Here is a 13,441-nt window from a genome sequence, read left to right as displayed (position 1 = left end):
AAGAGATAAGTATTGTGAATTTATCCTGATCTCACTACTGTGGATTTCCAGAATATGCTGATGAAGACACATTTGCCTTGCATATTTTTTTCCCAAAGAACAAACACCCTCCCTAGGAGACTGTAAAATAGAGTAAATTGTCATAATAATTCTGAGACGTGTGCTTGCATTATGCCAATCAGCACTGGCAGAACTTGAGCTAACTAAAATATTTTTACAAAAGTCAGCACAGTGGTAAATAAAAATGGCTTGCAATGCCTTTAAATTCAGATCAAACTGAAACAAGACAACAAGAGTTTACATTTTATATGTCCAACTCTAGGGAATAAGGTCCAAAATTGAAAATATATTCACCGCGTTCTTTTTTCTTAACAAAACACATGACACTATTTATGGTATCTTTAAGCCTGCTACACCAAAACAAGATTTGTGATATCAAGCAAGGAAGAAAATTTAGGGGAAAAAACCTAACTCGCTTCAAGTACTATACAAATCTCTCTTCATAACAAGTATATTTAAGGCACATTGAAGGGATGTAATTATTGAAGTAGTACACCAGATGCTTTAATATTAGAACTATCTATCTGGAGTCCTGATATATATCACTCATTCACCAAAAACTATGCTCACTTAAGGCTGAGAATTTAAGTAGAAATACCCAGCCAGGTATGCAAAAGGCAATTCTAACTTGTACTTTTCATCTTCACACTAAGTGATGCTCATTTACAGGATTAAAGGATTTAAAAGATTCACAAAGTATCTTGTATGCAGAAAACAGACAAGAACAGGAAGTCTGAAGCAGAAGAGGATACAGAATTGCTCTAAAAATAATTTCCTAGCACTATTCAGATTACAATAAGATATTTTGGGGATTACAAGATATTTTAGTTTTCCACAGTTTCTGTTCACTCATATTTAACAATTCCGTCTAATTTCATATTTATTGAAAGATATGGGGAAGGCCTGCCAGCCAAGCAGAGCCTTACGTATAAGGCAAAAAGCTGCAAACAGAATGAAAAGAATGGTTTCAATTGTAGAGCAAGAAAGCCCCAAGGGCAGAAAATGAGGATAATGGGAAATGGGAGGGGAGGGTTATAATGAGAAAGACTGCAAAGAGAAATGAGAGAAAGCTCAATTATAGGTATGTTAAAGGCAAAAATTCTCCTGCTCAAAGAACGTTCCTTTCAGACATGTGCTTGTCAATTACAGCAATTCTGTGGCACTGCACCCTTTCAGTGAAGCAAGACTTTGATTGAAACATGCTGCGAGAGATTAACATGCAGTGATTCTAATCAACAAATTGCCATTCACTAACATTTCTTCCTCACACTTAGGAGACTACCTGAAGTACACACTCTCACACAGAAAAATGACTTAATTTTTTTTTTTTTCCTGATAGGATGCTAGTTTTGCTTGAGGAAGGTGGTACAGCATTTTAAAATACAGACAAGGACATCTGATGATCTCACTTTAAATCTTCCAACTGTCTGGGGCGATGACACACAAGATCTCGGAGAGAAAGAAAGAAGAGAAAGAGAAAAGAGTTTTTTCATCCTTCAACATTGTCTCCAGGAACTTTAGCAGCTGATGTTCCAGTAAAACTGTGGTCTTGCTAAAATTACTAGATTGTCAACTCTATTGACACAGTATCTTGTCTTCATGAATTTCAGAATCTGTTGCTCCTTCCAATTTGCTCCTCCAAAAAAGCCTGACTGATATCACACATTTAAACAAGTTTCTGGAAATACAGCTGGACACGACAAAGTCATGTTTGCACTAAAGTACAACATTAAACATGCCCAAAGACCCAAAGCTCACTAGGAAATATGGTAATTTTAGAAACTCTGAGATTTGAGAACAGCATTTCTTTTTAAAGGAACAGAAATCCATTTTCCTTTTATTTTTTAAAGATTTTATTTATTTGAGATAGAGAGAGGGAGGGAGGAAGGTAGAGTGCAGAGGGAGAGGGAGAAGAAGACTCCCTGCTGAGCAGGGAGCCCTACATGAGACTCAATCCCAGGACCCCGAGATCTTGACCTGAGCTGAAGGCAGATGCTTAACTGACTGAGCTACCCAGGTGCCCCCATTTTCTTTTTAAAAGAACAACAACAAAAAAGAAACAATTTACAAGAACAAAAAAATCAGTACCAAACTGAGAAGGTATACTACAGAGATTCTTTTTTTTTTTTTTTTAAGATTTTTATTTATTTGGGAAAGAGAGAGAGTGTACACTCATGCATGCAAGCTGGAAGGAGAGGGAGAGAGAATCTGAAGCAGACTCTGAGCTGAGCGCAGAGTCCAAAGTGGAGCTCCATATCACGACCATGACATCGTGACCTGAGTTGAAAGCAAGAGTCAGCTGCTTAACTGATTGTACCACCCAGGAGCCCCTGTACTATAGAGATTCTTAACAGGTATACATTAGGGAGACAATATGAAAACTGAACAAAGCTGTTACCTTTCTCAAATTTATTTTATGAGAGAAGATTCAAGTTGCACCGAGGATCTGTGTTTCGTAAGCAACCTCCATCCTATGCCAAAGAGACTAGAAAGATTTAAGCCAGTATTCTATTCCCACAATAATAAAGCTGAAGACTCTCAGGGCCTCATGATTCTACATGAACTTTGTGTCTTATCAGATAGGGTCTCTATAGTTTATATTTAAAAACAGATTGTACTTTTTATATATTCAGATTCTTTGAAAATTGACAATTCACGTACATACTTATGGCAACTTTCCATGTACCAGAGTATTTTATTATTTGTAATAAATTATTCTCCAGCCATTCTAGGAAATTAGAAATTCACTGAACTATAAAGAAATACCTGTTTCCTGTGTCAAACTGGGCATCTGAGGTGAAGGGAAAGCAAATAAAATGTAAATAAGGGAAATAAAGCAAATAAAATGTGCAGAGGTGAATGAAGGAGAAAGTCCATTCATTTCTACGTCTTCCATATTGTCTGCAGTTTACATGGAAAAACCCTCCTGGTTCATGGGTTGAGGACATCAGCACCAGAACTGACTTTATAGAGACAACAGTCACATACCAATTTCATTTCGAATACAGTGTGAAGGAAACCCTCAAAGACCCTCTGTCTCACCTCCAGGCTCTAGGACAAGGCCTTCACTCACCCCATCAGAAAGTGGTTGATGTTTTTCTTAAAAGTACTCAAAGAACAAAGTCTAGAAATTTGTCAAGATGTCCAAGTTTTTCAATATTCTTACAGTCAAGAGGTTTAAGATTTCATTTCTCAGGTAATTCTTGCTCCTCATGCATCTTATTTTCCCTTTTTTAAAATCTTCAGGTCCTCTTGAAATTAATGTTCTATAGCCCTATAATATTTTAGTTTGTTTCTGGTGTGCTCTGGACTTACAGTTGAACGTCAAGTATTAGAAGAGGTCTTGTGGATTCAACACGAAAATGATGCAATTAAAAGAAATGCATTCCAACGATCTGTTCTCATTCTAAACAGGGATGGTGTGCCTGGAAAGTATGCTGTCCTCCTACTTACACCCTCATCCATTACATACCTTCCTTTGCCCATTGGTTATGTGGTAATGAAAACTTCCACATTTCCATTATTAATCAGTGTATGTTAATGACCTTATGCTTCAGCTCGGTCTCACTTCATTTCACCTTGCTTCATTACCAACAAGAGTATTAATTAACCCACAACCTACTGGCAGCGTAAAAGCATCAATTCCCTTGTTATCATACATAGTATCACATGTTTAAAGGTGATGTGAATAGATTAGTCCAGATGATGAACACCTCAAATGAAATCCACAGTCAAAATCTGATTTTTAACCCCATCTCCTGTGAGCAGTCTGACCTCCATCAGCTGGTACTAGGACCTCTTCCCCCACACCCCTTCTTTTGTAACCTCCAGGAAACAGGGACGCAGGCAGCTCACCCAGTGGCCATCCAGCTCACAGCTGGAAACCAAGAAGCAGGCCTTTGTGCTGGAGATTAGAGCACTCTTAAGCAGCTACTGAAGCACCTGATTTGGGGTTTACAGCTGGAGTTGAATGGTAGGTTTTTACTTCAATGAGGCCTTTTATCCCTGACTCTAGTCACTAGATAAAAAAAAAATGATCCCTGGGGAAAAGCTAGGGATACACCTGAGTTCATTTCCAGTTTCAAATGATCATTCTATCTCTGAAGCAGTTTAGATAACTTCTACCTTAGCCTCTACGTCCATTAGATTGGGGACAATTATCCTGTTCTAAAATCCACTGGATGGAGAGGAAGTTTGGATAAATGGAGGGGTATCTTGAGTAATCTTCCAATCCCAGCTCTCAAATCTGGAAGGGTCCTCAAACAACATGTGGCCTAAGTCCTCTGCTTTCATAAATGAGGCAACTGAGAAGAGAACTTCTACACAATTCTAATACCTCACCATTTGTCAATATTAATTTTTAAAGTCTCCCAATTCTTCAATTACAGCCGGCTAATACATTACATTCTCCGTAATAGTAATAGGGAGGGAAGCTAAGGGCATTGCCAAAAAACCAAATCAAACCAAAGCAAACCAAATCCGCAGTACAAAGATTAAACAGCAGAGCAGTAACTATATTCTCACGTGAACACTTCTACTTCTAGCTCCCTCTCGACAGCACTTTGGGGATTTTCACTGTCACTATGGATAGCTATTTCAAGCCTTTTCTTTATCTGGAAAAGTAAGCCTTCACCGAACAGCAGTGCTGTGCATCTGGAGTTGGTGCTAATGAATTTAGTCGCTGTTGACTTTTTTACTAAAGCATGTCTGCAAACAAAATTAACCTATTATTTAAAAGTGGCAGTTTCGGAAAGCTGAAAAAGACCTCAAATGGCAACCTAGTCTAGTTATTTGTCTATGAAAAAGTTATTTTCACAGGTCAAGATGGTAAAAGCCTGATATCAAACATTTCCATGGATGTGGATTCTATGGCTTATAGTCCTAGCTAGTAGCATCCAGGGATACCTATACCTACTTCAAATTTCCTTCCTTCCTTCCTTCCTTCCTTCCTTCCTTCCTTCCTTCCTTCCTTCCTCCCTTCCTTCCTCCCTCCCTCCCTCCCTTCCCTTTTTCTTCAATTAAGTCTATTTCCTTTGATTCTGAACTTTGTTGCTATAACCAATAGTTTCATGTTAATTCTTGAAAATACCTTTTTTATTTTTTTTAAAGTAGGCTCCACGCCCAGCATGGAGCCCAAGGTGGAGCTTAAATTCACAACCCTGAGATCAAGAGTCAGGCGCTTAACCAACTGAGCCACCTAGGTGTGCCTTGAAAATACTTTAAATACATTAAAATACCCTCTAGCTTATTTTTAAAAAAGATTTTATTTATTTATTTGGAGAGGGAGAGAGAGAGAGCACAAGCAGTGGGAGCAGCAGGCAGAAGAAGCAGGCTCCCCACTGAGCAGGGAACCCAATGTGGGACTTGACCCTGGGACCCTGGGATCATGACCTGAGCTGAAGGCAGAGGCTTAACTGACTGAGCCACCCAGGCGTCCCTCCTCTAGCTTAATTTTAAAGACATGTGGATATAGTTATAAAATAGTGCCTATAATGATTAGCATCTAATATCTACCATTTCCCTACTTCTTTTTTTGTCTGAATCCCTCTACTGGAATATATGCCCCATGAAGGTAAAGAGTTTGTTTTGTTTACAACTATATCTTCACATCTAGACAGGGGAGTGTTAAAGATATTTGTGGAATGAAGGAATTAAGTTTTTCTAAGGTATTCATTCATGGGCATACAGAAATTGAGTAATTAAAAATGAACAGTTATATTTTATCACAGAAGCAACGTATAAAGTTAAAAGTAAAGAAATTACAGGGAGATGGCTAGGATAAGAGATAGGATGTAGTATCTTTCACCACTGGGGGAAAACTGCCACTTTTCCTTGGCAACAGACTCTTTCTGAATATCCCAAGATGGCTTGGTAATACAATTTTGCAAATGGATTTTACTAGTAGGTGATAAATCAAAGCCATTCTTTGGAAATGTTATAGCATAATTTCTCAAAGAGCTTAAGAAGTTTCCCACTGAACAAGGTTACACACAAACACACATAAATCATCACCAGGTATGGCCACTGAGCAGTGGGTTCCAGGCTTCCTCCTCCATCAACATTCTAACTGCCCTATGAGTCTGAAGAAATGCAGCAGTAATATAAGAAATACAAAGGTAGACTGAATAGCCTATGTCCTTGTGCAAAGGCTAAGTGATGGTGATTTCAACATAAAATGACCACAGGTTTCTGCAAACTGTCTACATGAATTCTAGGGTCTCTCCTCCAGATCTAGATTCCACAGTTCTGTGACATTTGGAAAGAGACTGATGTAGATCCCTTTGAATCAAGGTGTTTTAGTGATGAAAGACATCTCAAAGATTTTTTGTATGACTTGCTTAAGGTCTCATGCTGGTTTATTAATAGAGCCCAGATCTGGGACCCAAGACCTCAGAATCTCATTTTAGTACCCTTTCTCCTCTGCTATGTGCATTTTCTCCTTTCTTAAAGCACGATTTCTTGCAGAAGTAGGCATCTTGGCTGTGAGACTCAAGGGCCACCCAGGGATTTCTATGGTGTGACAGAACCCTGGCAAAAATCCAAATGGGTTTTGTTCACTATATATCATCACCTCCTCTTTCCAAGAGTTGAGAAATTCAACAGCTGTGTGTCCAGTACCTCTGTCTCCTCTGATTGTTTCCTTTTTTCCAAAATTATTTCAGTGGGTGGACCAGCAGTGCAAGCTTGTAAATTTTGAACTTCTCAGGCTGCAGAGGCAGGGACCAGTGGACATGAGGCTGACCAGTGGACATAAAGCCCTGGAGAGGAGGAGGGGGATGGAGGGGAGGTGGAGAAAAGGGGAAATGATGCCCCTAACTCTCCGAGGCAGGTATATATTTGTAACTATTAGAAACTCGGAATAAATCTTAAAAAGTTGGGAGTGGTGGAAGAGACAAGGTCAATGTTCTGCTCTCACATCTGGCTGCATATGAGCATCAGTTGGGGAGCTCTTAAAGTCCATAAAGCTTAGGTCCCATCTCAGGTCAACCCAATCAGAACCTCTGGGGTGGGACTGAGGTATTGGAATTTTTAAAAAGTGCCCCATGCGCCCCTAATGTGCAGCCATACATAAGATCCACTGGTCTATTTGTTACGTGACATTACAAAAATAAAAACAAAAGATAAATACAAGATAACTTTAGGTGCATCTTAATTGTGCAAAATCATGGAGAGATTTACCACCATCTAAAAATTTTCTGTGTCTAGCCTCAACGATGTTTGGCCCTGCACAAGCTATGCTGCTACATGGTCATCGAGGTCTTTGCCACCTGAAGAGGAAGCCTGGAACAGAAACGCCAAACATCTTTCCAGAAATCCTAAAAGGTAAGGAGATCAAGGAGGAAGATCATCTAAGTTGCCTTCTATCTTTCCAATGACCAGGAAAAAAGCCTTAATTTTTCTTCACAAGAAACACGCATCGAGCACTTAGGACAGGCTTGGTGCTGGCTGGGAAGAAGACACAGAAGTTCATAAAAATCGGTGCCTGTCCTCCTTTCCTCAAGGTTCCGTCAGAGCACTGCTCTAAAAAGGCCACCAGCAAGCTGGCAATGGAGATTAGCCTCTGGACTCTATCGATCGAGTGAGACACCCCTATGATCTAAGACAGGCACTTTCACGGAGGTTTTTGCCTCCTTACAAAGGAAAACGACTCAGTTTCTCAATGATCTGCTCGCCCTACGCAGTGCTGCTGGAAGCCGACCAGTAACACGTGACCAAAGAGGCGCTTCCACCCTGAGTACCCTCCACAGGGTATGCTGAATGACAGCCTCCTGAGTTACCAAACCAGCCACACCTCGAAGAAAGCAGGTCAAGCTTAATAAGCATGAGCTGGTTGGCTTTACCTGTTCCTACTATCCTATTCTCTGCTCGCTTGTTTTTCTTAAAAACACATAACCTTAAGCACATTTGCTTCAAAAGGATGAATGAAGAATAAGAAAATGGGGAAAAAAAAAAAAAGAGGCCAGCAAATGTGTTTCTCTTGTGTTCTCCCTAAGGTGGACCTGTCATAATGCAGATTCAGGGAGAAAAATCAATAAGAAGGTTTTTCTCTATGTAATCCATCCAATACATAATTTTCCTCCTGCTTTGAACCAGAAGTCATTATTCCCAACAACAGCAGTCCTAAACAAAACATACTCTATCCTTTCCAGGGAGTGGGAAGAGTTAAATAGGAGGATGAACCCCTGCAGACCCCGCAGACCAGGGCTGGCTGGGGGGAGCTTGCTCTTCCTTCCCTCTAGCTCCTCTACTCACAACTCCTTGTTTTTCTTTCTCCTTGCCTGTTTTGTAGTTCTCCTGGGCTGGGAGTGCTCAGCGATGTCTCCCCTATACTGGGAAGATGAAAGAGCTGCTTGATTTTTCTCTACCATTCCAAAGGTATAAGCCAGGATCTGAACCTTGACAGAAAAGGTCATCTTTGAAAGGGGCTTCAATCACTTTCCATGTTCATAAGTAGATATCCAGTGGCCAGACTCAAATAGCTTTTTCATTTGAAACAATGAAGAATCACTCATTCATTCATTCATTCATGCATGCATGCATTCATTCATGCATTCATTCTACAGCTGTTCCTGGAAAGACTCCTTGAGCCTGGTCCTACAAGGGAGGAAAAGTACGCATACAGGGGATGATGAAAACACACGGGGCATTCATTGTGTGAATCTAATCACTTGGGAAAATCATTAGTAGGTTGCTTTTAAGCATCTCTAATATTATTGCTTTTAAAACCCAGTTTGACCTGGTAATAGACTACCATATGAATTGTTGTTTTCTCGATTCAGGTAGCAACAGGATTACATCATGTCAATAGCTCTGGCATTCTCCTTCCTATTGCATTCAATTAAGTCAATGTTTTTTCCACTTGCACGTCCATATCAATTAGTAATCACTTCAACTGCTCCTCTGTGAGTGCAGAAGGTCTCTTCTATCGGGCCTTGTACTTCCATTTTCACAACTAAGTGACTTTTGTGGGAAAGAGATGGGAAGTGACTCACATCTCTGGCACCATTATTTCCCCCAGCCTCTGGTGGGCACAGGAATGTAACAATCCAGAACAGGCTCATCCTGGTCTTTGGGAGCACTTATGTGCTCCCATGTACCCTTTCCTCCTCACTGCCATCGGGGCCATGTGGACGACCACCAGATGGCTCCAGCCGGCCCCAGATGGCTCTCTCTCTAAAAGGGGTGCTCGAGAACATAAAAACGCTGCTGTATACTTTTATTGCAGCCCCTTCTCATTTTCCTCCATCTGTCTTCCATATGTTTATACGATGCTATTAGGCTCTTGCTCACATAGGCCTTTTATAATGAGGGTTGCCAGCCTGACCAAAATAAAGAACGCGAATTCACCTCTGTTGGTAACAAGGGGCCTCAATTCCTTTAAATATGTGATTCATTTAGTATTCAAGCTAGAACTAATCACCTCTTTTCTTCAAGTTGCCCATGGAATTTATTTTATTTTTACATATATGATACTTCTTTTCATTGTAGCAACAAAAAACCACATGGTGGCTTTTCTGTTGTATTTTCTCCAAGTGCTGGAATGTGACGTTTTGAAGAACCGCATGGGACTTCACTTAGGCCCCCTATTGCATACACATCAATCTCTAAGTTTGACTTTTCATTTTCATAAAGTTCTCTGTTAATCACAGGAAAAGTTGCTACCATGCTTTCTTTCAAGTATCACTACAAAAATCTGAAGTATCATGCGTCCTCTGAAAACTCTGAGGAAATGAGTAGGAACGACGAGAGGCTGACCCCGAGAGGCCTCTTCCTGCTTTGCCGAGGGCAAACCACTGAGCTCTGGTCCTCTTTGCTTTGCTGAGCACGGGGCTAGAGTGACACATCTGATCCCAGGCGTGGTGTAACAGTCACTAGACACCATGCACAACACCGTTTCCAGCAGCAGGCAACTCCGGGCATACTTAGTAATCTGGGAGATTTCTCATTCCCAGTGTTGGACAGTGGGAACGTGTTATGGGCACCTAGGCCATCTTTCTCAAAAAACCACTGACAATTAGAAAGAAAGAAAAAAGAAATCAAGTTAGGCCTAATACTGGCGTTAATAATTTTTACACCCACTCACATGACCTAGACACAGAGTCTGACATTACAGACCAGAACTGTGGTGCTGTTAAGAAGAAGCAAGTATTCAAACCCCTGAAACATCTATCCACATTGAAAGGTCTCCTCTTTGCGGCAGATTATTTGCCTGTAATCTAGTCCAAACCACCTGTGTAGAGCAGTCTGGTAATCAGTACGTGGAAAATTATTCCCGGTTCCATGATGATTATATCTGATGAAGCAGAACATGGAACAGTGCTCAAATGCACAAAATATTAACCAACAGACATACAAAAACAACCCAGCAAATGCCATGAGAATGTTTTTCTTTTAGCCTGTGTATAAATGACAGCTACTGGTTTCCACCACCCCAAACATATGCAAAATAAAGTATCTATTTGATTTTTGATATCAAAGTATAACATTACTGTAGGATACGGGATTGGGTCATTTTCCTTTTCTTTTTTTTAATCCATTTACATATTTCACACAACTTTGTTTCTCTTCACGTCCTTCATAATGCTTTTTAGAATCAGACATCAATTAGGTTCAGACAAAAAACTACTGGGACCCAAGGAAATTTGCTCCCAGCTACACAGTCATTTCACAATCTTTCCAACAAGGGGAAAAACCTAAGGTGTTACTCTGCAGGAATTCAACCTACAAACACAGGTGCTCTGATAACAGCAAACAGTGCCTTTTAGTCAGGAGATCAAGTTACAGAATCCAGGCTACAGCCAGAGGCCTATTCATTGCAATAATTGTTCCACGCTGGAACAAATTACGAATTCTGGAGAAGTAAGTACTCGCCCTTTGGTGATAAAGGAAGCATGGTTAGGTTGTTTTGTACATGCAATGGTACTGTTTCCCAAAGTGCAAGGGTGACAAAGCTAAATGGGTATTTTGCTCCCAGATTAGACAGAAAGAACAAGAAGTCTGATCACTAAGACTTCAGTGAGTTACAGTTTCTAGTCTGCAAAGCTATGAGTAGGATATTCTGCACAGCAAGGCTTGCTCTGAGCAGTTTGTAAACCACCTGGAAAAAGGCAGAAGTTGCTGCTAAGCTTCCAGTTGCTGAGTAGTTGCATTAATTGTTGGCATTTCTGCAGGGAGGCTATTCCCCTCAGCTCAGTGCTTCCCACAGGCCAGGTGAATCCTCGTCCCTTGTATTTCTTCCCAATGAACACTGGCTATTAAAATGCTAGCCTCTTGCCAACTGCCTTTAGGTGAGATTTCGTAAAAATTGCCAAAGACACAAGAACATCTGCCTTCCCATCGTTTTCTTTGTACAGCGACTTCCCAGGCAGCTGCTTGGATCTACATGTGTCCATTTACTGGATTGAAACAAAACAGCACGAGGCCAAGGGGGGAGGCGCACAAAGCAGATGCTATTTCTGCCCATGCTGGTTTCGGCTACAGCGGGAGTCTTGCCCCTGCTGACAAGGGCAGGCGCAGCTGTGGGTCTGGAAGCTGGAGACACCCCCCGCCCCCCCCCCTTCGCCCCCGTGCCTTACCTGTTTCTTTGTCCTGGACTTCTTCCAGGTGCAAGTCATTCAAAAGGTGCTCCAAAATCTTCTCGGGGGTGCCGGACACGACCACGTATCTGTCAGAGAGCAGAGAGTCCACCGAGTCATCCTCGGTGGAAGACTGCGAGCGGCTGCTCCATTCATCGTCCTCATCCTCCTCATCAATGTACTTGAAATAAGGCACATCGAAGGTAGGCAAGGGCAGCTCTCGGTCGGAGAGCGTTGCGGACTCCTTCCTCTCTAGCTGAGGGTCAAAGACCCTCAGCCGGGAGCTGCCCATTGTGAACGGCCACTAACAAAGGCATCCCCTAAGAGCTAAAAGATCTTGCCATCTCTGTCCTTTCGCCGGGAACTGAGTCCATCTGGCTGCCAAGAGCTCTGCAGGCAGCTAGGACGCGCGAGAGGCGAGAGGCGGGGAGAAGAGGGGGAGGGAGGGACGGGAGGCAGCGGGAGCGAGTGAGATGGAGCGAGAGAAGGGGAGGCAGGCAGGGCCGAGGAACGAGGAGCGCGAGCCTCCGTGCGAACTCACCTCCAATCACTGTCGGCGCTGCCGGCCGGGGGGGCCGGCCCACAGCACTGCACCCTCTTCAGCACCAGGACGTTGTGCTCTTGCTCCTTCACCTGAACCGTCCTCACCTCATCATCCTGCTTTCGGCGGGCGGAGGGGAGGGCCGTGATGGATGGGACGAAAAGGGGAGAGAACATTAAACAAACCGGCAAACAAAAACAAAAACAAACAAACCCCGACCCCCAAGCAGGGGCTAAACTGAAGCTGCGTTTTCCCAAGTTGCTTTCCACCAGGATTTCTTTAAAGATCCTGAAAAAAATGAGGAGTCCGGGCAAGAATCTCCCCCTAATGGTCGAGTGTCCCGGCTCAAATTCTACAGACACAGACAAGTATTAGGGAGACATAAGTACTGTAAAGGAAATGGGAGAAAATAAATAAAGTGGGGCTAGGATTCAGAGAGCTCGCTTTTAAAACTACCTGAATGATCTGAAGTAAGAAATCCAAAGTTCAAAGTTTCAAAAGACACAACATACTAATTGCATATGTATTCTCTTTTATCTTGTCAATGCTTAAAACTGGAAAGTCATAAACGACTTAAACACTAAAACAATGAGCAAGCTATATTAAGTAGTTAGGGTAGACACATACTCATTTACCTCACAGCCCTACTTTAAAAGGTGGGCAAAAAATTACCCATTCTATCACTCGGTTCATTTTCTCCCCCCAGACGTAAGATGGCCTTCAAATTTATCCTGTGCTAGTTTTGCTGGAATACAGCAAAAATGGATCTCTAGTTAGAATCTCATCTAGGCTGAAATTCGCATGTCACGGGTGAGTGCACTGACTTTCTTCACCTCAGTCCCTTTTAAAAAGGAGAGAAGGCTGAACAATCATTCATTTCTGCACACACAGCTTCCACAGCCCAGAGCCACCGTGGCCCGCTGACTAGGCTCTGTCGGAGTCCGGCTCAATGCTGACCCAGCAGTGTGGAGGCCGGCCCTGAGTGATGAACACTTCCAGAGTATATATATAGTGTGAAATTCTCCCAGTGTGTGACACCCGGGAAGGGTGAGGTAGCCCAGGAAAAAAGAACTGTAAAATCCACGTAAGAAAAGCTAGCTTCTGTATTTCTGAGGATTTGAGCAAAAGATGAAAGCAAGAAAAGTTGAGAGTAGGTAGGCTTCACCTGAAAAATGATATCACTTCTTTCAAAAGGGAAACATGCCCTAGAGTTCCTAGCATGTTTCTGCCACTGGCAGAAAATCCAACCTATAATTAGGAGCAA

The 13,441-nt window shown here is 42.0% G+C and overlaps 1 protein-coding gene across 5 annotated transcripts in view; it reads right to left on the bottom strand.

Annotated features, from left to right (window-relative positions):
- The window catches only part of RAPGEF5 (Rap guanine nucleotide exchange factor 5), a 508,053-nt gene that overhangs the window by 55,111 nt on the left and 439,501 nt on the right, over window positions 1-13,441 (bottom strand). For 4 of the 5 annotated variants that reach the window (XM_032401958.1, XM_032401959.1, XM_032401957.1 and 1 more), the window contains 2 exons: window positions 12,178-12,296; window positions 11,637-11,725 (listed from right to left, as the gene is read on the bottom strand). In XM_032401958.1, the coding sequence (XP_032257849.1) occupies window positions 11,637-11,725; window positions 12,178-12,296 (208 nt within the window). The remainder of the gene's footprint in view (window positions 1-11,636; window positions 11,726-12,177; window positions 12,297-13,441) is intronic. The other variant, XM_032401956.1, reaches the window with a different exon arrangement.

Source organism: Phoca vitulina, unplaced genomic scaffold, assembly GCF_004348235.1.
Source record: "Phoca vitulina isolate PV1807 unplaced genomic scaffold, GSC_HSeal_1.0 scaffold4, whole genome shotgun sequence".
Lineage (NCBI taxonomy): Eukaryota > Metazoa > Chordata > Mammalia > Carnivora > Phocidae > Phoca > Phoca vitulina.
This window is presented reverse-complemented; position numbering and strand designations above follow the sequence as displayed.